The sequence below is a fragment of the Spea bombifrons genome, chromosome 8, assembly GCF_027358695.1.
Source record: "Spea bombifrons isolate aSpeBom1 chromosome 8, aSpeBom1.2.pri, whole genome shotgun sequence".
NCBI lineage: Eukaryota > Metazoa > Chordata > Amphibia > Anura > Pelobatidae > Spea > Spea bombifrons.
The window spans coordinates 6,978,142-7,002,754 of record NC_071094.1 but is presented as its reverse complement, the minus strand read 5'-3'; the positions used below and the strand labels follow the sequence as shown (position 1 = coordinate 7,002,754).

Here is a 24,613-nt window from a genome sequence, read left to right as displayed (position 1 = left end):
TCGACTTCTTCTCCTCTCTCCTAACCCAAAACTTTAGTCTCCCTCCAACCCCTTCTCCCCGTCCTTTAGCTTTCATTAGCTTTTCTCATACTTTTTCCTATCACTTTCCTTTTCCTTTCTATCTTTGACTTCCATTCCTGCTTCTCCCGACCATCTCCACCAACATGTGGCCTTCAGCTTCTCCGGGCCTCCATACCCACCATCTGAAAGATGAAGGACTTATCCAACTGGCTTTTCTCTTGACTTCCAGCCTCGCTTTCTTTCTTCTTCCTCTCATTTTGTCTTCTCCTCTGCTTTGGATATTTATGTGGCCTCCTTTTTTTTTTTCTCCCAAAATATTAACCACGCCTGGCAACTCGGTCACACAGCCCTCTTCTCAAACTTACATCCAATCCTTTCACATCGACAGCCTGTCCTTCCTTATACTCCGCATCTCTACATCAGTCTTTCCTTACACTCCACGCCACTGTCCACCCATGTCTCCGTGCACACCGAGCGCCATCCCGTGACACATCGCATGCCTTGGTATTGGTAGTGATCGTAGACTAGCGTGTTTGTTGCTTCCGCAATATTCCACAGAACACAGCCAGCCTTTCTAAAGCAAACATGGAAAGGAAGGTGGGATATATCATTTACGATGAGGGATATCAGGATGGCTGTCTCTGGTCTGTGGGATCTCGTCTCCTCACGTCTCCAACTTGCCCCCCCCCTGATTTTTTTTGGGGAAAAAGTTCTCCGTACTGTGATGGCTGGTGAAATGTGTATGAATATGTATTTCATATAACCACTCAACAAATTCATTTTTATGGATTAACCAAACCCTGACACTTTATAAGGACGTTATAAAAATTTATATTTATGGGATTTAAACAAAATAACACGGATTGGAAGTGTAACTGTGTGTGGACCAAAATAATATTTTAATGAAAATATTATTATTATTTTTTTTTTTAAATATATATATTAAAAATATACCAAAAATATTTTTATTAATATATATATATATATATATATATATATATATATATATATATATATATACTTTCTATAGGTTTTTAATATTTTTTTTAGAGTAAGGTTGTAAAGTCTACAGGGCTACTTTGAACAGCCCCAACCCACAAGGATTGTTTTTTTTTTTATTATTAAAAAAAACAAAACGATAATAAAACACAATGGGGGTTTATGTATAAAAAAAAATGTTTCTGGCTTTGCGATTGGACTATTCCACTAAATCACTTTATATGCCTAACCGCCAATCATCATATGTAAATAGATCGGGAGGACAAAACCCAAGATATTTTTTTTAACAACGTCAAATATATATTTAATGGGATGGGCGCCATATTGTGAGGCAGGGAAGTTAGGCTGAGACCATTTCACGTTGAGACCGATTCTAATCTCGTTTTATGTTCTCTTGTCTGTTTCTATGTTTATTTCCATCCAGCAGGAAGGCTCCCGCCTCGCCTACACGACCCACCATAATCCGACCTGCCGACCCGTCCCTCTTAGATTAATTATTGGAGGCCTGGCTGCTGAACAAAGCTCCCCCCCCACTACCTCTACCCCCCCCAAACCTCATTATACATCGTACAGGCATGGTGCAAGCTTCCCTGCTTCATCACCTTGGCTCGGTGTGACCTCTGTGTATATCGTCCTGTACGGAAATGTTCCTTTTTTTCTAGGCTTTCAATCATATCGTGATGTGAACTATTATTATAATTTTTTTTGTAAGTAGCCGAGGAGGCACGAGGCACCTGCTTTGGCACTCAACCGGTCGGACCACCAAAACGTCCACTCTTCTCATTCCCACACTGCATATATCATTCCGCGCGCTCGCAAAGCATATCAGACTCATTGTGTTTCATTCTGTAACGTGGTAGGAATCTTACATATTAAGAACATGTAGGTCTTATCCTATATCACCTCCAAGTTGTGCTATCTTGACGTGTCCCCTACCAGAGTTTCTAGTCTTTAGTATGTGTAACGTTCCCTAAAATCCTTTTTAGCTTAAAGCGCCTCCCCCCCTCATCTCGGGAACAAGCTTCTCCTCCTGATGCTGTCTGTTTAAACGTTACATCATATGTAACGATTCTGTGACTTTGACACACATACAGTATATATGCGTAGATGGAACGTATGGTATAGGGCATGTTTCATCTGCAGGGAGCTGGGGGAGCTATTTTAATGCGCGCACCTAAGCCTGTGAGCAGTTTCTGAAGAGGAAGCTACGGTGATTAATAGGAAGAAATCGCTATCAAAATTCTAATAGAATATCCTTAAAAATTCAGGTGCAAACAGGATAAATAGGTACTGGAAACAATGAAAAACATTGTCTTAGCATCGGACTAAGGGAGTGTTGGAGGGCGACCAACGCGTTCCGCACTCCTTTGGCTCTTCGCTTGTTCTAACATTCCATATCAATAATTATTATTAATATTATTATTTTGTGCGTGTACGTGCTAAGGATTTATGCAATGTATCTTGCCTGGCGCAATAAGCTACCCAATGGAGCTTAACGCAAGCGAGCGGTTGTATTGTCCCTTTTGGATAAACGGACCGCCTAGGAGACGCTCCACCATCCAGACTATTCCAAAGACAAAGGGTCCTACAGAACATTGCTGTGCATTGAGTTCACAGGCCCACTCGGGGACATATAAAAGGGAAAAAAAAAATCACTGGTTTTAAATCCCTTGGATGGATACCCGCATGAACTCCCAGGTCACCCGGTATTAAAGTCTGCGCTAACCTTTCCTAACACTCCGACCTCATTGTCGACTAATTTTATTAACCGATTTCCCTCTGCATATTTTTTTTATTTTTCCTGAAACTGATGTTTTATTTTTTTCCCCTCCCTCTCCCTTCTCTTTTCTGTCTTTGACTGCAATTAGAGCCACGAGGGTTAGCCCATCACGGCCAGAGAGTCCTAAGTCTCCCTATGACATGTAAAAGCCTCCTATGACCTCAGACTGTTGCCTGCTTCCTTTTCTTCTTGTCCTGTCTTGGACTTGCGTGACATCACACTATCTGTTCTGTCGTAAGCTGGTTTTATCGCTACATGCGTATGGAAAAAATAAAAATAAATGTGAATCTCGGTATGAAAAAGCAAAAAAACGACAACTACAAAAAAAAAAATATATCATCTGTTAACGTTAAGGATGTTATGTCTATGGTGGTAGCATATCCTTCTATAAATATATTATAAATAATTCTATACATATATATATATGAGATCTTCAAGATATGTAAGCCAGTGTGCTTCCATGTGAATTAAAATGTCTTTAGTAGAAGAAAACACGATGTCTGGGGAAATAATTGTCTGTCAGTTGGCAGCTGGTTCTGTATCTCTGCATGTGAAGGAGTCCCAATTGTCAGAAGATGTACTTGGTGCTGGTGTTTAGCTGTGATATCTGTCCGAGCATTGAATAAAATATGTTTCTGTAAAAAAAAAGGGCTGCTTGGCATTATTTGAGACTTATGGGCTGGGATAATACAATAAAAGTATGTTTAGGTGGGATTCTCTGTAACTACACCTTAGAAGGACCGATCCCTGTGAGCGTCATCTGCAAGAAGGGTCGAGTCATCCCTGCATTATGTATGATTTATTGAACTCCATCTCGCTGATTTAAAGGGACAAAACAGAATTTGAGGGGTCGCTGCAATACCATGTATATACCCTGCATTACAGAAATGCAAAACATTTTTGGGGGCATACGATAGCAAGGTGGCCTTTTTTTGTGGGGCACCCCTTGCAAATGCATGGAGGGGTGGGGGTCTCCAGAATCCCCATAAGATTGAGATTTGGCTCAGCAAGGGGATCTGGGGGTTAAACAAGACCCCCAGTAGGCATGTGTGGATGTCGGCGGGAGTGGTGTCTTGCCACTGATTGGCTGCAGTCAGTGGTGGGCAAATGAGACCACGGAAGAGGTGTTGGTGCTGCAGCTTCTCCTAAAGTACTTTTTTAAATACATATTAAAAGCACTTAGCAAAGTATGGACTCTGTGTTGAGGAGGCTTCCTGGGAAGGTAGGCTGCCCCTTAATTATGCATGTTTTAGCCCAGATATTTAGATATACTAATTATAATCATGAATTTGTTTTAGATTGTCTATTAACTTTGTTTTTAACGGTTATAAACAAGATAATAACCAACCACAGACATCCATAGCTGGTGTGCAAGAAACAATGAGCACTAAATAAAATGATAAAGTATTTAAATTGCTAAAAAGCAAAGATATAGTGATTTGCTGAATACTTTTATTCAGAAAGAAATTACATTTTTTTTCCCCCAACAAGTTTAAATCAATTAGGCAACTGGAAAAAAATAAAGTGTCCCCCCTCACCCCAACCTGTGAAAACACCAATAAATTATAACAACCCCTCCATTCTCCTATTAATAAATGTTCCAAATCAGATGACGGGGCAGCTTCTAAGAGAAGCGCAATCAAATTATATATGGTACAGGTTGCCCCGTGGGTTTCTTCTTAGACCACTATTGCTTTGATCTCGTCGTGCTGGTAGAAGAAGGGGATGCTTGTACTCTGCAGTGGAGAACTTGATTGTTTCTGGGAGTTCTGGATTTCATGCAGGAGCTGCATGATCTGCTTGGCCGTCGGGTCTTCAGAGCCAGAGACTGGGTTCGCTCCTTGGTAGGAAGGTGAAGGAGATCCGGTCTCGGGTGGCCCCTTGTCTGGATTCTCCAAATCAACATTTTCAAAGCCTGTTAGAAAACATAATTAACAAAGACGTAGTCAGTTTACTAATTTCAAAAGATAGCAATGTTTTACAACCGGCTCATGCTATACATTGGGTTTGTAGACTATGCCCACGTAGCATGTGATGGACCAACACAGACTGACCAAAGATTACATGGACTACTTCAGGGATTCAGACTCACACCAGCACACCCATTTTCTATACTGATTTACCAATATATTAATTGCTTTCCAGCTTACCTTGAATATCGGCATCACCTATTCCGGGTGTCTCCGCATTAGCCGGCAACTCCACTTCTCCGAATTCCATCAGAGTTTTTGTTGCATCCACGTATTTCCCGTGCCACTCGTTTCTTTCTGTCACCAGCCTCGTGACCAGAACCTCCAGTTCTAAGAGCTTGGCCTGCGACCGGAAAAACAACAAAGAAAGAAAATAAAATTCCTGCAGAACTGCGGGAAGCTTCAGAATACTTGATGGATGACTACATGTAATACGTTTGTTACATTATGAATTTCAATGATTCCATGGAACCCATTAAGGCTTCCTACGGACCCTCAGTAATAAGTGCCGTAACGCAAATGTGAAGATCTTTTAGATATTGCGTGGTTCACCTTCTCATCAAGGCAAAGGCTGAGGACGGAGAACTAGAATGGATTACCTTCATTTCCTCTTTCTCTTGGGCAAGTCGGCTGACATAATCCTCCTTTTCTTGGTGACGTTGCTTGAGGATAGCCCTCTGACTTTGGTAAATTGCAATGTATTCTCCTAGAGAAACCCAAGGACGAGAGGACATCATGAGATGACCCGAGAGCAGTTATTCTAGCGACATTTCACTTAATGCGTGAGATCTTGGACAAAGCACTTACCAATGGTATCGGTCTCGCCTGACAACTGGACGCAGCGATGCTCCAGTTCCTCCACTCGGTCCGTCAGCTCCACTTTCTCCTGCATCAAGTCTGTGAAACGGATCTGAAACCAAACGGAGCTCTTACGGCCGCGTTCGAAACATATCCGTCCCCCAAGGCGTGAAGGCACAAAGCTGCGCTTACCACGACGACGTAAGAATATACTTTAAAAGGGTTTTGGATACAAAATTCATGTTGGCTATATGGGGGAAGTACGGAAATAACATTCTTTGTGGAGCCTCCATCTAATTTAGTCTCCCCATTTATCAATCGGACAGGGTTTTAGGCGCTGGTGTTAACACCTAAACGATAACCGAGAAATCCCACAACAGAACGTCCCAATACCAAGAACGTTCCCCAGGAAGGTCCATGAATTGTTCCAAAGCCGTACTTCCCCCTCTACACGAAACAATGGGACTAGAGCCGGAGTCTCGTTACATCGAGTGTTGTTGACCTGCGAGAGGAACTTACCGCCAGCTTATCCATGTCAGACTGTAAGGCGTCGTACACCTCTTTGGGCACATTCTCCAAGGTGACATCTGTAGAAAATAACCACAAAAAATAAAATCCCAGTTCTACTCTTGGAGCCAATGCCCTCCCGAGTGGTAGAGATCGCAATTCTTATCTCGCCAGGTCAGCGACCATTTAAATCCCTGGGTACCGTGGTGCTCTACGACAAAAAGCTCTCACAAGCCGATACATACTCTCTGTTAGATGCACATCAGGCAAAGCCTGGGATTCAATGTCAGGGAATGGGGAGAAAATCCTAGATGATGCTCGGAAGGGATTCAAAATAAGTGAAAATCTATCGGATTTAGTTAAAGTTTAGTTAAACCACAAAAAAAAGGTTCATAACCATGTAAAGGAATGAACTAATCCAGTGGGGGTCTCTGCAGCCTTTATCACACAGAATCCGTTCTTACATTTGGCACGGAGCCGGGTTGCGTTACCTCGGGAAGCGCCCGTCATCTGCTGCTGCTGGAGGTTAGAGACCTGCAGGAGGAGATCATAGCAGTAGTTGTTCAGTTTCGATTGTCTCGCCGTCTCGTCCCGCTCACCTTGTAACTTTGCGATAGCCGCGTTCAAAAAGGCCACCTGCGACAAACACGGAGTTTGAATGGCTTTGATCAAAAATGCGTTCAACATATTATAGAAAAAGGAAGTGGGGCAGAAAAAAGTGCAGACTGGGAAAGAGATAAAAACGGAAGATGTGCCGGAATTCGTGGAGGGATTGGGGAATCACGGAGGAGGTTGAAATATAATGTATGACACGTGAAATGGAAACGGGGTGAACAATGTATCTCCACAGCGGCACAATGTAATTTATTACAACGTAATTTATGGAAGCGGCAAAACTCACCATTTCTTCTCTGCTCTCGAAATCTTCCGGAATAACCAGTGAAGTCTCGGATGTTTTATCGTCACCGTCCGCCGCATCGCCTGAGGAAGAAAAGCATCCATGGAATTTAGAAAAGCAGGGTTTTCCTTCAACTCAACTTAAACGGCGAACATTAAAAAAAATACAGCCTGTCCCACCTTCCATCCGCTGTAATTCTTGCTTCGGCGGCTCGGTGCGGATCCGGAACGCTTGTTCTCTCAGCTCCTGGTTCTCTTTGGTAAGCAGTTCAAGATTCTCCTGTAAATGAAGGCAAATATTAACATGCAACATTTTGGATGATTTTCTCCGCTCCAAACTGAGCCAATGCTTTATTATTTGTCAAAAACAGCACAATATCTTTGAAAATGTACTTTTAATGGGATACTAGTAAGAAAATAAGACGGTAGGAGTTGCCCTTTAAGAGTTTTCCTGATGCAGAAAAATATGAAGAATAAATATGACTATTTTTGGGTTTGGCCGATCACCACCTTATCCTAAACACCCTAAAACGTAAGAAAATGATATCACGAACCCTGCTTTTCTCTAGTTCCTTCAGGCGCATATCCTCGCTGACCTTCCGCTGCATCTCCTCGTGCTGCAGTCGGTCCGTGAGCTGCAGCTGCAGCATGTACTGTTTCTGGATCTCCTGCCTCATGTACTGCTGCAAGTGGGCCGAGATCTCATCGCGATGCGCCTGCAGCTGACGGACTTCTTCCTCCTTTGCAGCCAGCTGCGAACAAGAAACGGACAGAGTGACGCCGCGTTCGCCCCTCATCGCGTCCAATAACACTAACAGGGGCGCTCCGTGTTATCAGCACCTGCTCGATGACGTGACCCAGGCTCTCCTGCAAATCCGCCAGCTTCTTCCCGTGGTCGTGCTGATAGCCATCGACGAGAACTGTGAGTTCCGCCTTCTCGTTTGTCTGAATTTAGGGGGAAAAAAATAGAAAAAATTGGCAGTGTTAAGAATATCAGATCGGTACACAGGACTTAAAAGAACAATGGGTTGAGGTTGTTTGCCTCTGTAACCGATGCTGCAATTATTTTCACAATGGTTGAATAACGAGCGACCCCGTCCCCTTGAAGAGTAAATTGAGTGGCGAATTTCCAAGTATTCGGAAGATTAAATGTGTTATTTCAGGTATGGGGGGGCATTAAGGAAAGTTCCTTGTTTTAGATATTCCTGAGAAAAGCGTTTGAGGGTTTTTGAGCCCAGGCTGCCAAAAGGCATCACAGCCCGTCTGTGGCAGGAAAGCCCTTCTATTGAAATCAGTGGGAGTGCCTTCCGCGCATCCACACAAGGGACTCAATAAACCCACGGTGTTAGCCAAGCCAGTTTTGGAGCGGACTGGAGGCAAGTATCATGTGCAAGCAGATATCTTCAGCTTAAGGTAGCATGAAGAGGGGCAACTGCAGCTCCCCCACCCATGTTCTTCCAATGGGGACCCCAAGGACATTTAAAAAGGACCTCTTAGCCATCATATGCATGGAAGCACCTATGATGACCGGAATGTAACATCATAATGTCTCCAGCTAAAAAGAAGTGGTAACAGATCTCAAATCTGCATTCCACACAGTTAAGCGCTATGGGACTTTATTTTACTGCCCACCCCCACGGGTGCTTTTTTTGCCAGCATCAACTGGAATGTTATAGACGGCACATTTAGCCAACTCAGCCGCATGGAGCGGGGCGTTGAGTTATGTCTGTAACAAGGACAAGGTTAAGTGCCATTGATATTCACCAGCTTAACAAACGCCATCTGGAGTTCTGCAATTTGCTCTTTCAGCTGCTTGTTCTGCGTGAGCGCGCGGCTGATGGTGGTTTTGTCATTCTGCATGTTTTCCAGGATCTGCTGCTTCTCTTTGTCCTCTTCAGAGTGGCGCTCCAGCACCTTCTCCAGCTCCTGCAAGCGCTCCTCCTGCTGATGGTTGAGCAGACTCAAGTGGCTGTTGTCCTGAACCTGAGCCCGGTATTTATTCTCCAGCTCCCGCAGCTCCTGCGCCAACCTCTCGCACTCCCGCTGGAGTCCCAGAAACTCCTCGGAAGGCTCCGCGGGACCAGCCGGTTCCAAGGCAGGCGTATCAGCGGCTGAAATGACAAACGGCAGAATTGTAATATTTAGCAGGGAAGCCACGTCTGCCCGTGACGGCCTTTATCTCATCGGTGCGGCTACCTGACGCCAGAAGCAGCTCTGCCACCCGTGTGTCCAACGCCTCGATCCTAATCAGAGCATTTTCCTTCTCTTGGCTCAGCGTCTGGATCTGAGGAGTAAAAGGACATTACTATTACGCACAAATATAGGACAAAAATGATCCTTATTGGATATATTGTAGCTTGCTTTACTCTTTCAATGAGCACGTTGGACGGCAAGATCTGGGAAAAGCCCGCACCTTCCTTCCCTTTCAATAAATTAGCCAACTAACAGAGATTTATAGCAAATAAAGCAAACTCAAATTATATGTATATCAGCATCCGCCTTCCTCTATAATGGTGAGTGATTGTATCTCAAAACAATCTTACAAACGCTGAATAAAGCTCAGAAGATGAGAAAAGCTTTAGATCCAAACCGTGCCTCCCTGTTCTTTTTTGCCGCTGCCAATTTTTTTAAACCGGAGAAAAATATGGAAAAAATTTCCCTGCTCACCTCCTTTGTGAATTTCTGGGTTGTTTCCTGCCAGACAGCTTCTTCTTCCTTCAGCTTGTTAACATAATGGTCTCGTTCAGCCCTCAAATGTTCAAGAGCCCCGGTCACCTAAATGAATTAAAAACAATAAAATAAAATAATGCATTAACATGCTTTCACTTTCTTTTAGCAGAAGGAAGGGAAATCCATGCCTACAGTTTGTGATCCAAGGACTTCATTAGTCCTTTTATTCCGCACATCCCCTGGTGACAAACCTAGACTTGACAATATCTCAATAAAAGCCACCGTTAACCTGTGGAAGGGTTATATCGATAGATATTTATATATTATTTTTTTTAAAATATATATTGTAATTACTATAGCATTATTGGGAGTTTCCTATAATAAGTTCTAAAATTTAAAGTTCTAACTATATTTTAAATTGCTCCAACCTCCTCGTAGGGGCCGTCAATTTATAAATCACAGGCAAAGCCAGTCAATTTGCCCGGGATTATAAAAGTCTATTAACGTTGGGTATGCAGGAAACTCTCAACCAGATCTACGCACACTGGACAGACTAATTTCTCTGCCACACAGAAATGTTTTAGAGGCATAAGTCATATGAAGAGCAGGGGGTCTAATGCCACATATTAACAGCCCCCCATCCCATAGAAAGGGTACCTAAGGGTTTCCGAGGTGGCGAGAATGGCTGCTTATAGAGCTATTATTTAAAAGCATCTAAACACGAAGTTGCGCCAAGCTTCGCTTCTCAACGTGAAGTCCTCCCAGGGTCCTCTTTTACCTGCGTTAGTTGTGCTTGCAGATAATTTCTCTCCTCCATCACCATCTGGAACTGCTGTTGTGGGTCTGGGGTTCCCACCTGACTCGAGAGCTTTAAAGAGAATAAAGTGCATATTCCTTCTAATATGACACGGTCTTGACATTTTCCACCTCCAATAGATCCACAAAGGAGTACAAAGGATGTTGGCACAACGCTAAGGGAGTATATTCACTAAACAATGAGTTTGCTACAATCAACCCAACAAGCCGCTGGGGCTTGACGCAGCTGTAAGACACACTGGGAATACTGAAACCATGCGCGGGTAAGGCTGGAACTTAAACTCTAATGCCCCCCGCTGCTCCCCTTGGTGTCATACCATCTGGACAGTGAGTTCTGCCATCTCCAGCTTCTTGTGCAGCTCCTCGGCCTGCTGCTTCATGTCCGTGTTCTCCGAGAGCAGAGCGTTCAGCTTCTCCGTCAGCTCCGAGTTCTGCTGCTTTAGTTCTTCAGTGCTTTTGCTGGACAACGAAGAGCGGGAAGCTCGTTAGCACCGAAGCCGCGCAAGAACTTTCAGCCCGTCCTCCGAAACGGCGACCTACCTGTTTTTCAAAGACTCGAGGCGAAGATTGTCGCGTTCCTTCTCCAGTTCTTTGTTGAGCTAAAAAAAAGCGACAGGACAGGATGAAAAGTACAGACATAAGATCTTTTTATTAGAAATTGCACTAAATACCGGGGCATTGCCGTTGCGTTGACGCATTTTACTTTGAAAGAAGGCTGCGCAGAAGTTAGGTCACCAGAGAGCTTGCCCCGTGTTACATGACCACACACACACACGTTACTCCATCATACTCTCACATAAGCCCAGATATATATATGTATATATAGGACATAGAGCTCATGAGCATACGTTAATGTAACTTTGTTTACCCGTTCCCTAGGCAACCGACATCAAATTCTCATCCCTGATCTCTATTAACAGAGAAAACTATTGACTTCTTTTTGGAGAGCGAGCCCCATTGTTACCTTCTCCGCCTGCTTCTGGTGCAGGGAGATGCCTGATAAGGTGCGTTCCAGCTCCGCCACTCTCTTCTTGGTACTCTGCAGGCGCATAGCGAGGTCTTCGGACTCGGCTAGAGAGAGGAAAGGGGGCGAGTTAGAGCCATCGCACCTCAAAACACACAATCAACGCCATCTCTGGACTTATCCAACTAACAGACGTAAAACCTTGTTATATATTAACCCCTTAATGACAAAGCCCGAACATGTACGGGCTCAAAATGCATTGTTTTCAATGGGTTTAGGGACCGCCCATTGTCCTTAAGGGGTTAAAATGTTCTATTAACAGAATGTCCAACAGTCCGCGTTTGTAGACCATCGCTTCGGACTTTGCACACAAAAGCCTAATAAAACTTCGGCAGAAACCAGACTCTCTCTCATCTGTTATTTTGAGGCATGAAGGGGATATTATTATTATATATTGGTTTTATATAGCGCCATCCTATTCTGTAGCGCTGCACAATGGGTATTAGAGATTTAGGTGTGATAATGTGTCACATTAGCATGCCGGTTGCATCTTTTTTTTTTATATAGGGACATGAGACGTGGTACTTTTTGGATACACTTTCTCATGTACTATTGAACGCACCGTGTGACTGTTATTCAGATCCTAATGGCACAAAGCTTCCTTTTTAATAGAGAGATAATTAGCAGTTTTAAGTAACTAAAAGGTATAACAAACTTAATGCTGGTCAGCCAGTCTTATTCCGTCTCCTACAGAACAACGGTTTAGTACGGATTATAAGCAATACATTAATCTAGTGGCTTCCATTTTCTCATTAGACCCGAGCCGTTCGCCGTAGAACATGACCATTCTTTAATAATTTTATAATACAATGTATGGCCGGTATTTGGCTACGTCTGCAAGTAATCTGTTAGATTAAATTGGAAAGAAAAATAAAAAATGTAAATAAATTCAGAACCTCCTTTCTGACGGGCCGCTTGCTGGGTGAAGGAGAGGGAGGTTTGCAATTCTGATTTTTCAGATACCAAAATGCCAATCGTCTGTATATGAACCTGAAAAAAAACAGAAAAAAACAAATAAAAATAAATTACGTTTCAGGCGGAATATTTCTCCGGTCACAAATCTGAACAGAAGAATTGGACTTGTGCAAATGGACCAATAACGATCAGGACAAGATTTGCGATTAGTTTTTGGTCAACTTATTTTTCGACAATTTTGTTTCCTGCTCTTTCGCAAAATTGCTCTTTTTCCACTCAGAAACAAAACTTGATGACACGCTCAATGTGTGCCTGAAGACAGAAGAACAAGGAGAGGAAAGAGAAGAAGCAGGGCTGCAGCAAACGTCCAAAAATAATGATTCAAGAAAAAAAATTAATGGAGAGGGCAGCAGGGGCACGCGGAGCCTCCATGCTCACACACAAGAGACTGATGAGGCTGGCACAAGTCATTACCTCCTATGGGGGATTTACTGAAATGCCCCCCAGAAAGCCTTTCTTGCCTCGCGTGAGTGCACACGGAGTACACGTCGAAGGCTGTAGGAGAACTACGGCTGAGATAAGGAAAGACGCGAGGCTGCTGGGGCATTTGTGAGACCGCAATCCCTACCTGCAGTTGTTCCCTCAGGGCTCCTTGCTCCTTGGCGAGCGTCTGATCAAAGCCTTCCTTTTCCTGTAGACGTTAAAAAAATAATAATAAAATCACTAAAACGTGTAATAAGCCAAGAAATAATCCCAGTGAGAGGCTGTGCTCCTTGATGACATCCCAGTTTTTAGCTGTTAGTGACTGCACTTTAGGGGACAGCCTGGATAAAGATTGTGCGTGTGTGTAAATGTACAGTGTTAAAGCGAGTGGGTTTGCGTGTTAATATGCATGAGTGTTAGTTACGGGGGTGCCCCAAAGAAATACTACACCCAGCCGCCACTAGTCCTAGGGTCACCCTTGCTCTTATAAAGGTGTGCTTATGGGAAGAATAAGAAGCAGGATGATGGGCAGAACATCCCTTACAAAAAATGACTGCAGTTTTTCTGAAGTAATACTGCAGTTTTTTGGACATGAAAAAACTGCACATTTTAGTGCAGTATTACTGCACATTTACTGCACTTTTTTTTTATATTGCAAACCTACAGTTGTACTTCAATGTACTGCAGCTTTATTGCATTTGTACTTCCGTACAAAAATAACTGCAGTACAACTGCAGTACAGTGAAGTACAAATGCAGTAAAACTGCAGTAAATGTGCAGTAATACTGCAGTAAATGTGCAGTATTGCAGTTTTTTCATGTCCAAAAAACTGCAGTAATTTTTTCGTAAGGGATTGGCGGAGCAATCGGGGGGAAATTATAATGGACACGGGGGCCCCAAGATTTATGATGGCGGCCCTGCCTATGCATATGTAGGACATTGGGACCCTCGCTACTGCACACGACTCATTTACAAAACATGGAATTTCCGTTTCACTAATATCATTCAAAAAGAGCTTTACCTGGTGGAGACGATTCAGCTGACAATCATGAGGGAATGGGGATGACAAAGAATGTGATGGTGCATGCCCTCTACACACCTTCTAAAAAGCTATTTTTATAATCCAAGAGGCTTAGGTTTTTTGGGCAATATCAAGCATGTTTTTGTGATTGAATCTCTCTCTTTGCACTCCCCACCTTTCCTTTTAATAGATATTAAAGTCAATCCTCCATTTTGGGGGGGTAAAACGTTCCATCCTTAAAGCTATGTTAGGAGAAGGGTTCAACCAAATAGCGATTGTCATGATGCCGGTAAGAAACACTGATTGGCTAGAATGGTTGAATCCAATCGCTTATGGTACGCCCAACCTCGAAAACATGAATTTATTTTTGGCATAATCATATATGATTTGGGTCAGAAATGCTCTTATGTTGTCTGAGGATGACCAGAGATGTTGAGGTCTTTCTTGATGCGCTCAGGTTCATGTTGAACATTTTAGTCATTGCTACACAACAGTGGCGTCTCCAGCTTTCATATTTAGGGGGGGCACATGGGGGGCCAGAGACCAAAGTAGGGGGGCCAATTATAAAACGGTACATATACACTATATATATATATATATATACACACATACATACACACGTTAGACGTGCATTTTTAACTACATAATATGCACTTATCTCTTTGAACAAGCCGCTGGGGCTTGACGCAGCTGTAAGAAACACTGGGAATACTGAAACCATGCGCGGGTAAGGCTGGAACTTAAACTCTAATGCCCCCCGCTGCTCCCCTTGGTGTCATACCATCTGGACAGTGAGTTCTGCCATCTCCAGCTTCTTGTGCGGCTCCTCGGCCTGCTGCTTCATGTCCGTGTTCTCCGAGAGCAGAGCGTTCAGCTTCTCCGTCAGCTCCGAGTTCTGCTGCTTTAGTTCTTCAGTGCTTTTGCTGGACAACGAAGAGCGGGAAGCTCGTTAGCACCGAAGCCGCGCAAGAACTTTCAGCCCGTCCTCCGAAACGGCGACCTACCTGTTTTCCAAAGACTCGAGGCGAAGATTGTCGCGTTCCTTCTCCAGTTCTTTGTTGAGCTAAAAAAAAGCGACAGGACAGGATGAAAAGTACAGACATAAGATCTTTTTATTAGAAATTGCACTAAATACCGGGGCATTGCCGTTGCGTTGACGCATTTTACTTTGAAAGAAGGCTGCGCAGAAGTTAGGTCACCAGAGAGCTTGCCCCGTGTTACATGACCACACACACACACGTTACTCCATCATACTCTCACATAAGCCCAGATATATATATGTATATATAGGACATAGAGCTCATGAGCATACGTTAATGTAACTTTGTTTACCCGTTCCCTAGGCAACCGACATCAAATTCTCATCCCTGATCTCTATTAACAGAGAAAACTATTGACTTCTTTTTGGAGAGCGAGCCCCATTGTTACCTTCTCCGCCTGCTTCTGGTGCAGGGAGATGCCCGATAAGGTGCGTTCCAGCTCCGCCACTCTCTTCTTGGTACTCTGCAGGCGCATAGCGAGGTCTTCGGCCTCGGCTAGAGAGAGGAAAGGGGGCGAGTTAGAGCCATCGCACCTCAAAACACACAATCAACGCCATCTCTGGACTTATCCAACTAACAGACGTAAAACCTTGTTATATATTAACCCCTTAATGACAAAGCCCGAACATGTACGGGCTCAAAATGCATTGTTTTCAATGGGTTTAGGGACCGCCCATTGTCCTTAAGGGGTTAAAATGTTCTATTAACAGAATGTCCAACAGTCCGCGTTTGTAGACCATCGCTTCGGACTTTGCACACAAAAGCCTAATAAAACTTCGGCAGAAACCAGACTCTCTCTCATCTGTTATTTTGAGGCATGAAGGGGATATTATTATTATATATTGGTTTTATATAGCGCCATCCTATTCTGTAGCGCTGCACAATGGGTATTAGAGATTTAGGTGTGATAATGTGTCACATTAGCATGCCGGTTGCATCTTTTTTTTTATATAGGGACATGAGACGTGGTACTTTTTGGATACACTTTCTCATGTACTATTGAACGCACCGTGTGACTGTTATTCAGATCCTAATGGCACAAAGCTTCCTTTTTAATAGAGAGATAATTAGCAGTTTTAAGTAACTAAAAGGTATAACAAACTTAATGCTGGTCAGCCAGTCTTATTCCGTCTCCTACAGAACAACGGTTTAGTACGGATTATAAGCAATACATTAATCTAGTGGCTTCCATTTTCTCATTAGACCCGAGCCGTTCGCCGTAGAACATGACCATTCTTTAATAATTTTATAATACAATGTATGGCCGGTATTTGGCTACGTCTGCAAGTAATCTGTTAGATTAAATTGGAAAGAAAAATAAAAAATGTAAATAAATTCAGAACCTCCTTTCTGACGGGCCGCTTGCTGGGTGAAGGAGAGGGAGGTTTGCAATTCTGATTTTTCAGATACCAAAATGCCAATCGTCTGTATATGAACCTGAAAAAAAACAGAAAAAAACAAATAAAAATAAATTACGTTTCAGGCGGAATATTTCTCCGGTCACAAATCTGAACAGAAGAATTGGACTTGTGCAAATGGACCAATAACGATCAGGACAAGATTTGCGATTAGTTTTTGGTCAACTTATTTTTCGACAATTTTGTTTCCTGCTCTTTCGCAAAATTGCGCTTTTTCCACTCAGAAACAAAACTTGATGACACGCTCAATGTGTGCCTGAAGACAGAAGAACAAGGAGAGGAAAGAGAAGAAGCAGGGCTGCAGCAAACGTCCAAAAATAATGATTCAAGAAAAAAAATTAATGGAGAGGGCAGCAGGGGCACGCGGAGCCTCCATGCTCACACACAAGAGACTGATGAGGCTGGCACAAGTCATTACCTCCTATGGGGGATTTACTGAAATGCCCCCCAGAAAGCCTTTCTTGCCTCGCGTGAGTGCACACGGAGTACACGTCGAAGGCTGTAGGAGAACTACGGCTGAGATAAGGAAAGACGCGAGGCTGCTGGGGCATTTGTGAGACCGCAATCCCTACCTGCAGTTGTTCCCTCAGGGCTCCTTGCTCCTTGGCGAGCGTCTGATCAAAGCCTTCCTTTTCCTGTAGACGTTAAAAAAATAATAATAAAATCACTAAAACGTGTAATAAGCCAAGAAATAATCCCAGTGAGAGGCTGTGCTCCTTGATGACATCCCAGTTTTTAGCTGTTAGTGACTGCACTTTAGGGGACAGCCTGGATAAAGATTGTGCGTGTGTGTAAATGTACAGTGTTAAAGCGAGTGGGTTGGCGTGTTAATATGCATGAGTGTTAGTTACGGGGGTGCCCCAAAGAAATACTACACCCAGCCGCCACTAGTCCTAGGGTCACCCTTGCTCTTATAAAGGTGTGCTTATGGGAAGAATAAGAAGCAGGATGATGGGCAGAACATCCCTTACAAAAAATGACTGCAGTTTTTCTGAAGTAATACTGCAGTTTTTTGGACATGAAAAAACTGCACATTTTAGTGCAGTATTACTGCACATTTACTGCACTTTTTTTTTATATTGCAAACCTACAGTTGTACTTCAATGTACTGCAGCTTTATTGCATTTGTACTTCCGTACAAAAATAACTGCAGTACAACTGCAGTACAGTGAAGTACAAATGCAGTAAAACTGCAGTAAATGTGCAGTAAAACTGCAGTAAATGTGCAGTAATACTGCAGTAAATGTGCAGTATTGCAGTTTTTTCATGTCCAAAAAACTGCAGTAATTTTTTCGTAAGGGATTGGCGGAGCAATCGGGGGGAAATTATAATGGACACGGGGGCCCCAAGATTTATGATGGCGGCCCTGCCTATGCATATGTAGGACATTGGGACCCTCGCTACTGCACACGACTCATTTACAAAACATGGAATTTCCGTTTCACTAATATCATTCAAAAAGAGCTTTACCTGGTGGAGACGATTCAGCTGACAATCATGAGGGAATGGGGATGACAAAGAATGTGATGGTGCATGCCCTCTACACACCTTCTAAAAAGCTATTTTTATAATCCAAGAGGCTTAGGTTTTTTGGGCAATATCAAGCATGTTTTTGTGATTGAATCTCTCTCTTTGCACTCCCCACCTTTCCTTTTAATAGATATTAAAGTCAATCCTCCATTTTGGGGGGGTAAAACGTTCCATCCTTAAAGCTATGTTAGGAGAAGGGTTCAACCAAATAGCGATTGTCATGATGCCGGTAAGAAACACTGATTGGCTAGAATGGTTGAATCCAATCGCTTATGGTACGCCCAACCTCGAAAACATGAATTTATTTTTGGCATAATCATATATGATTTGGGTCAGAAATGCTCTTATGTTGTCTGAGGATGACCAGAGATGTTGAGGTCTTTCTTGATGCGCTCAGGTTCATGTTGAACATTTTAGTCATTGCTACACAACAGTGGCGTCTCCAGCTTTCATATTTAGGGGGGGCACATGGGGGGCCAGAGACCAAAGTAGGGGGGCCAATTATAAAACGGTACATATACACTATATATATATATATATATATACACACATACATACACACGTTAGACGTGCATTTTTAACTACATAATATGCACTTATCTCTTTGAAGTAAAGACCGTGATTAAAATATGATTTCAAAATAACAGCTAAAGTGACAGTTATTTTTCATTCTTTAATATTAGCCCCTGCTGACAATATACAGAAATATTACACCCTGCTTCCGATATATATTAATATTAACCCCTGCTGCGGATATATATTGATATTAGCCCCTGCTGCGGATATATACTTATATTATACCCTGCTGCGAATATACATAAAAATTATACCCTGCTGCCGATATATAAATTATTAGTCCCTGCAGCCAATATATTATAAATATTAGCCCCTGCAGCCAATATTTATTGATAAGAGGCCATGCAGCCAATATATATTAATATTAGCCCCTGCTGCTGATATATATAAATATTAGACCCTGCTGTCATTATATGTTAATATTAGCTCCTGCTGCTGATATATATTAATATTAGACCCTGCAGCCGGTATATATTATTAGTCCCGGCTTCTGATATATATTAATATTAGACCCTGCTGCCAATATATTTGCCACACTGACTGCAGATCAGGGGAAGACTGAGAGTCAGTGCAGTGTTCCCTCCTTCTGACTGCACCGTGACATTGAGAGGTCCTCTCCCCTGTAATCATCCCCAGAGTCCCTTTGTCCCCTCATTCACTAAACCATACCGCTCTTTTACTTTCTCCCTGTAGTTCAGGTATAGATCAAATAAACAACACATGGAAACAGCACGTGCAACTGAATAAGACAAAAAAAAAACTGTATTTGCAGGTATACATAAATAATGTATGGAAACATAGCAGTTACAGATCAACAGAATTTGACACACTATTTAACATCCAAACAACTATAAATCATTCTTTTTTATCAATTATTAAAATCCCAGAAATCAAAAAAGTTAAAAGGCCCAAATAAATTAAGGAGATTAGACATAATGGAAACTTCAACAAAACTTTTAGCCATTAATGCATCACAACCATCTTAGCGCTGCGTCACCAAATGAACGCCTCATCACAGATAACACAATGCATACAGCTGCATATAACTAAGATGAGTAGCACTTGGTCTGTGAAGGCCTGTGAACCCAAAGGGGAATAGCGTCCTGTATAATGAAATCAAGAACTGAGTTTCACAAACTCTGAACCAACATCTAACTTTTAATAATATATTCAGATTGAAATAAGAGTAAATAACACAAAACCTTTACTTTTCCTCTGATTTCTAGGCCTAGAAAGTTTTGTCCTCTAAAGTGACCACAAAATCTGGATAAATAAAAATTACAAAGTTCTATTTAACCCTCTAGAGCAAGTAAAGTGCCAGGAAACAGATGACCAAACTCATATCAGGACAGGCTCTGCCACACTGACACCCAAACACATACACCAGGACAGGCTCTGCTGCCACATGGACCCCCACATCAGGATGGAAAAACCCACTAATATTATTAATTATATACTACTACTACTAGTATATAAAATGCCTTCCTCATTGCTTTGCTGTTTGTGTGTATTGACCCTTGTGTATTTGTGCCTCCCCAGCCACCCCCCTTTGTGCATTTTTGCAATACACCCTTGTGTATTGATTTATTTGATGCCCCCAGCCAGCCCCCCTCCCTTGTGTATTGATTTATTTGATGCCCCCAGCCAGCCCCCCTCCTTTGTGTATTGATTTATTTGATGCCCCCAGCCAGCCCCCCTCCCTTGTGTATTGATGCACCAACCCCTTGTACTGGTTAATTTAATGGCCCCCATACCCATGTGTATTAACCCCCCCCCGTTTGTGTATTGATATATGTGACATCCTTCTAACCACCCTGATGTGTAATTATGTCCCCAGCCAACCTTTGTGTATTATTTAATTTTCCCAATGCAGCCCCCCCCCTTGTTAATGTCCCTCCTTCTGTCACATCCACTATTTATTTAAAATAAAATACTTTTTTTTTGCTGGCCTTCATTCTTCCACTGTAACACAGCTGCTCTTCTCCCTTGTGCTCTTCTCCCTTGTGCTCTTCTCCCTGTCAGGCAGTGACAAGCAACTGCTCCGTAAGAGCCCGCCCCCTTCAAAGGGGCGGGACGAAGAGCCTCAGTCAGTGATTGGCATGCCGGCAATCCATTAAGCGGCCAGCGGAGGCAGTTTTAAAGCTGCTTTGAAGCTGCCAGCCGCATCGGCTGCAATTGGAGCTTGCTGTGCACACCGGGTAAAATGGTATAGCGTTTTAATTGGGGGGGCACACTGGGGGGCACAGCATAATGTAGGGGGGGCTCTGGCCCCCCCCTGGCGACGCCACTGCTACACAACCATGGCCTGGGAAGAATTAGGCAGAAGGAAGCTCAGCTCAGCTACCTCTGAATTGGTTCTTTAAGGTGAAGCCAACTGGTATATCTTCTTGTATACTTAAACTTCAATGAAGAGAAGAGTTTGAGAACAGCGACAGCTCCCATTTAACACTACTGGAGTTTCCAATCCAGTTTATAATATAATAATATGCTTTTTATTGTAGCGCCCAGCAGCGAAGTAGCCAAATGAGCAAAAAGAAGGCCTCCGGAAACCAGGTGAGGGGAGAACATAACAACTAATCACTTACTTCCTGTGCTCCAGCCAATCACAGGCGGGTATACATTGACAGCTGGACCATTGCATTTTATTAGATATGTAACAACATTGCTCCAGAAAATTCGGTGTTAGAGAGATGAGGTGACTCCTAAGGGTGTCGATTCTGTTCTTTAAAGGGAAGATTATAAATGTTAAATCAAAATCTTTAAAAATAAATATGCCGGCAGCTGCACACAATACATGCTACAAAATGGCGGGCATAATTTACTAATTGGGGGTAAACTGAACATAATTACCTCAGTTCTAATCAAAATGGGAATTTTATATATCTACATATAATAACCCACCAAAGAAGTAAACGGGTGACCAGGAGGGACATTAAATACTTTCTTTTCATGATCGATATTTCCCTTCGCACTTCGTGAGCCTTTATCTGGCAGTGCGTTCTGGGAAATGAGGCTGATAATAGTTGCGGTGCTAGAGGAAGCCCAAGTCTTGTGTCTGGATCATTCTTAAAAATTATGAATAAAAAAATACTATTGTGCAAATGTCTAAATATTATGATGGCATCAATTTCAAGAAACCAGCAGTCATTCCATATAAAATTATAAAGGGGGAGTATGTGTCAAAAGCGATTCTGGATCAAAAGTGGTCTTCTCACCATAGCAACCAAAGGAATGCTCCTTGCGACTGGGCCATTCCATTGATTGCTATGTTGTCGGTTTACAAAGTGAAGCATCTCCCAAGTGGATCAGTCTACTCATGTCATGTACCTCGGGGTCATTGACTCTGCAGCATTTTGGGGGCCGCGGGCTTTGCAAATGTATGTGTGGGGTGCGTGTGTGCGCCGGAATGGCAATGTCATGCACGGGCTGTGGGTTCTGCAGCAACTCATGACCGGTTCTGCACCCCGCTCTGCTAGTAATTTATCTCCCTCTTCTTCTGCTCCTCTTCCTCTCCACTCCGCTGCTGTTGCTATGGTTACCCTGTGCAGGATGAAATCCTGGTGAGTAGTCAGGCAGCGACTCGGCCCACCGGAGAAAGACGTGCATCTGGGCATCCAATCCCCAGGCCACGAATCAATGAAGGCTCCCGGTTTAAAATCGCTAGCAACTAATGCTAGTTTAAGTTACATTTTACAATTTCCTAAAAATTAATATGAGATTAATGAACGTTACTTGTCGACATCAATTTAAAATGTGATCTGCCATAGATTTGTAAAATTAACGAATTCCCTGATTGGTGATAACGCATAATTATTGAATACCTTCATTAAGTAACATAGCCTTGTCTGCTAGAAGCATCGCACAATCCTGGCCTTGTGTCCCCTAAAGGTTCTACCCAAGAAATAAATGAACTTTATGTTGCGATGTCATCCATATTTTACAAAATGGCAGAAGAGGGAATTGTTGTAAAAAGTTTTGGTTGGACCCCAGGTGCACCCATCTCCTTGTGGCCAGTCTCCCCTGTGTTGTCCTCATACCCCCTCCTCTTGTTCCTTTCCCGCTACAAACACAGTATGTGAGAGATCGGCTCCAGAGCTCCATTCAGGGTCCGGGTTCTAGAGCAGACGGAAACAGTGACGTCCAACATTTATAAATTCCATGGTTCATGGTTAAGGTGGGACAAGCACCTTGTCGAAAACCATCACGAAACCAAGGTGCCTACCCCGTATAGTACACTGGCCTGTATTACGGCCCAAGGGTCACAATTACATTAACAGAACAATTGGAGTTAGGGAATCACCATCTAGATCATTCATGGTAAGCATAACGGGGCAAAAAGAGTCCTTTTTGCTTTCAGCTTCTGGAAGATGAAGAGAGATAATTAAAAAACTATACCTATAAATTGAGACCTAAGCCTGTGAGCAGTTTCTGAAGAGGAAGCTACGGTGATTAATAGGAAGAAATCGCTATCAAAATTCTAATAGAATATCCTTAAAAATTCAGGTGCAAACAGGATAAATAGGTACTGGAAACAATGAAAAACATTGTCTTAGCATCGGACTAAGGGAGTGTTGGAGGGCGACCAACGCGTTCCGCACTCCTTTGGCTTTTCGCTTGTTCTAACATTCCATATCAATAATTATTATTAATATTATTATTTTGTGCGTGTACGTGCTAAGGATTTATGCAATGTATCTTGCCTGGCGCAATAAGCTACCCAAATGGAGCTTAACGCAAGCGAGCGGTTGTATTGTCCCTTTTGGATAAACGGACCGCCTAGGAGACGCTCCACCATCCAGACTATTCCAAAGACAAAGGGTCCTACAGAACATTGCTGTGCATTGAGTTCACAGGCCCACTCGGGGACATATAAAAGGGAAAAAAAAAATCACTGGTTTTAAATCCCTTGGATGGATACCCGCATGAACTCCCAGGTCACCCGGTATTAAAGTCTGCGCTAACCTTTCCTAACACTCCGACCTCATTGTCGACTAATTTTATTAACCGATTTCCCTCTGCATATTTTTTTTATTTTTCCTGAAACTGATGTTTTATTTTTTTCCCCTCCCTCTCCCTTCTCTTTTCTGTCTTTGACTGCAATTAGAGCCACGAGGGTTAGCCCATCACGGCCAGAGAGTCCTAAGTCTCCCTATGACATGTAAAAGCCTCCTATGACCTCAGACTGTTGCCTGCTTCCTTTTCTTCTTGTCCTGTCTTGGACTTGCGTGACATCACACTATCTGTTCTGTCGTAAGCTGGTTTTATCGCTACATGCGTATGGAAAAAATAAAAATAAATGTGAATCTCGGTATGAAAAAGCAAAAAAACGACAACTACAAAAAAAAAAATATATCATCTGTTAACGTTAAGGATGTTATGTCTATGGTGGTAGCATATCCTTCTATAAATATATTATAAATAATTCTATACATATATATATATGAGATCTTCAAGATATGTAAGCCAGTGTGCTTCCATGTGAATTAAAATGTCTTTAGTAGAAGAAAACACGATGTCTGGGGAAATAATTGTCTGTCAGTTGGCAGCTGGTTCTGTATCTCTGCATGTGAAGGAGTCCCAATTGTCAGAAGATGTACTTGGTGCTGGTGTTTAGCTGTGATATCTGTCCGAGCATTGAATAAAATATGTTTCTGTAAAAAAAAAGGGCTGCTTGGCATTATTTGAGACTTATGGGCTGGGATAATACAATAAAAGTATGTTTAGGTGGGATTCTCTGTAACTACACCTTAGAAGGACCGATCCCTGTGAGCGTCATCTGCAAGAAGGGTCGAGTCAGCCCTGCATTATGTATGATTTATTGAACTCCATCTCGCTGATTTAAAGGGACAAAACAGAATTTGAGGGGTCGCTGCAATACCATGTATATACCCTGCATTACAGAAATGCAAAACATTTTTGGGGGCATACGATAGCAAGGTGGCCTTTTTTTGTGGGGCACCCCTTGCAAATGCATGGAGGGGTGGGGGTCTCCAGAATCCCCATAAGATTGAGATTTGGCTCAGCAAGGGGATCTGGGGGTTAAACAAGACCCCCAGTAGGCATGTGTGGATGTCGGCGGGAGTGGTGTCTTGCCACTGATTGGCTGCAGTCAGTGGTGGGCAAATGAGACCACGGAAGAGGTGTTGGT

General features: G+C 42.8%; 2 protein-coding genes and 1 long non-coding RNA gene across 13 annotated transcripts in view; 1 reads left to right on the top strand and 2 right to left on the bottom strand.

Moving 5' to 3' along the window:
* DNM1 (dynamin 1) overlaps positions 1–3,111 on the top strand; it is a 39,657-nt gene extending 36,546 nt beyond the window's left edge. For 5 of the 11 annotated variants that reach the window (XM_053473384.1, XM_053473381.1, XM_053473383.1 and 2 more), the window contains one exon: positions 1,445–2,005. In XM_053473384.1, coding sequence (XP_053329359.1) covers positions 1,445–1,514 — 70 coding nt within the window. In that variant the 3' untranslated portion in view covers positions 1,515–2,005. Of the gene's footprint in view, positions 1–1,444; positions 2,006–2,888 lie in introns of those variants that run through there. The other 6 variants (XM_053473390.1, XM_053473385.1, XM_053473386.1 and 3 more) reach the window with 3 other exon arrangements.
* Positions 3,112–4,479: 1,368 nt separating this feature from the next.
* On the bottom strand, positions 4,480–11,509 carry LOC128503284 (golgin subfamily A member 2-like). Its single transcript, XM_053473331.1, has 17 exons — positions 11,423–11,509; positions 10,999–11,057; positions 10,776–10,917; positions 10,421–10,510; positions 9,640–9,747; positions 9,169–9,256; positions 8,737–9,083; positions 7,813–7,917; positions 7,527–7,724; positions 7,153–7,252; positions 6,977–7,056; positions 6,567–6,711; positions 6,088–6,155; positions 5,578–5,680; positions 5,370–5,476; positions 4,951–5,113; positions 4,480–4,715 (listed from the first exon to the last, which is right to left on the bottom strand). The coding sequence occupies exons 1-17, from the start codon at positions 11,507–11,509 to the stop codon at positions 4,480–4,482; spliced, it is 2,226 nt and encodes a 741-aa protein (XP_053329306.1).
* A 3,404-nt stretch (positions 11,510–14,913) lies between these two features.
* On the bottom strand, positions 14,914–17,052 carry LOC128503993 (uncharacterized). Its single transcript, XR_008355306.1, has 4 exons — positions 16,932–17,052; positions 16,285–16,378; positions 15,330–15,436; positions 14,914–14,964 (listed from the first exon to the last, which is right to left on the bottom strand). It is a non-coding gene; the product is annotated as an uncharacterized LOC128503993 (long non-coding RNA).
* Between the last annotated feature and the right edge of the window lie 7,561 nt (positions 17,053–24,613).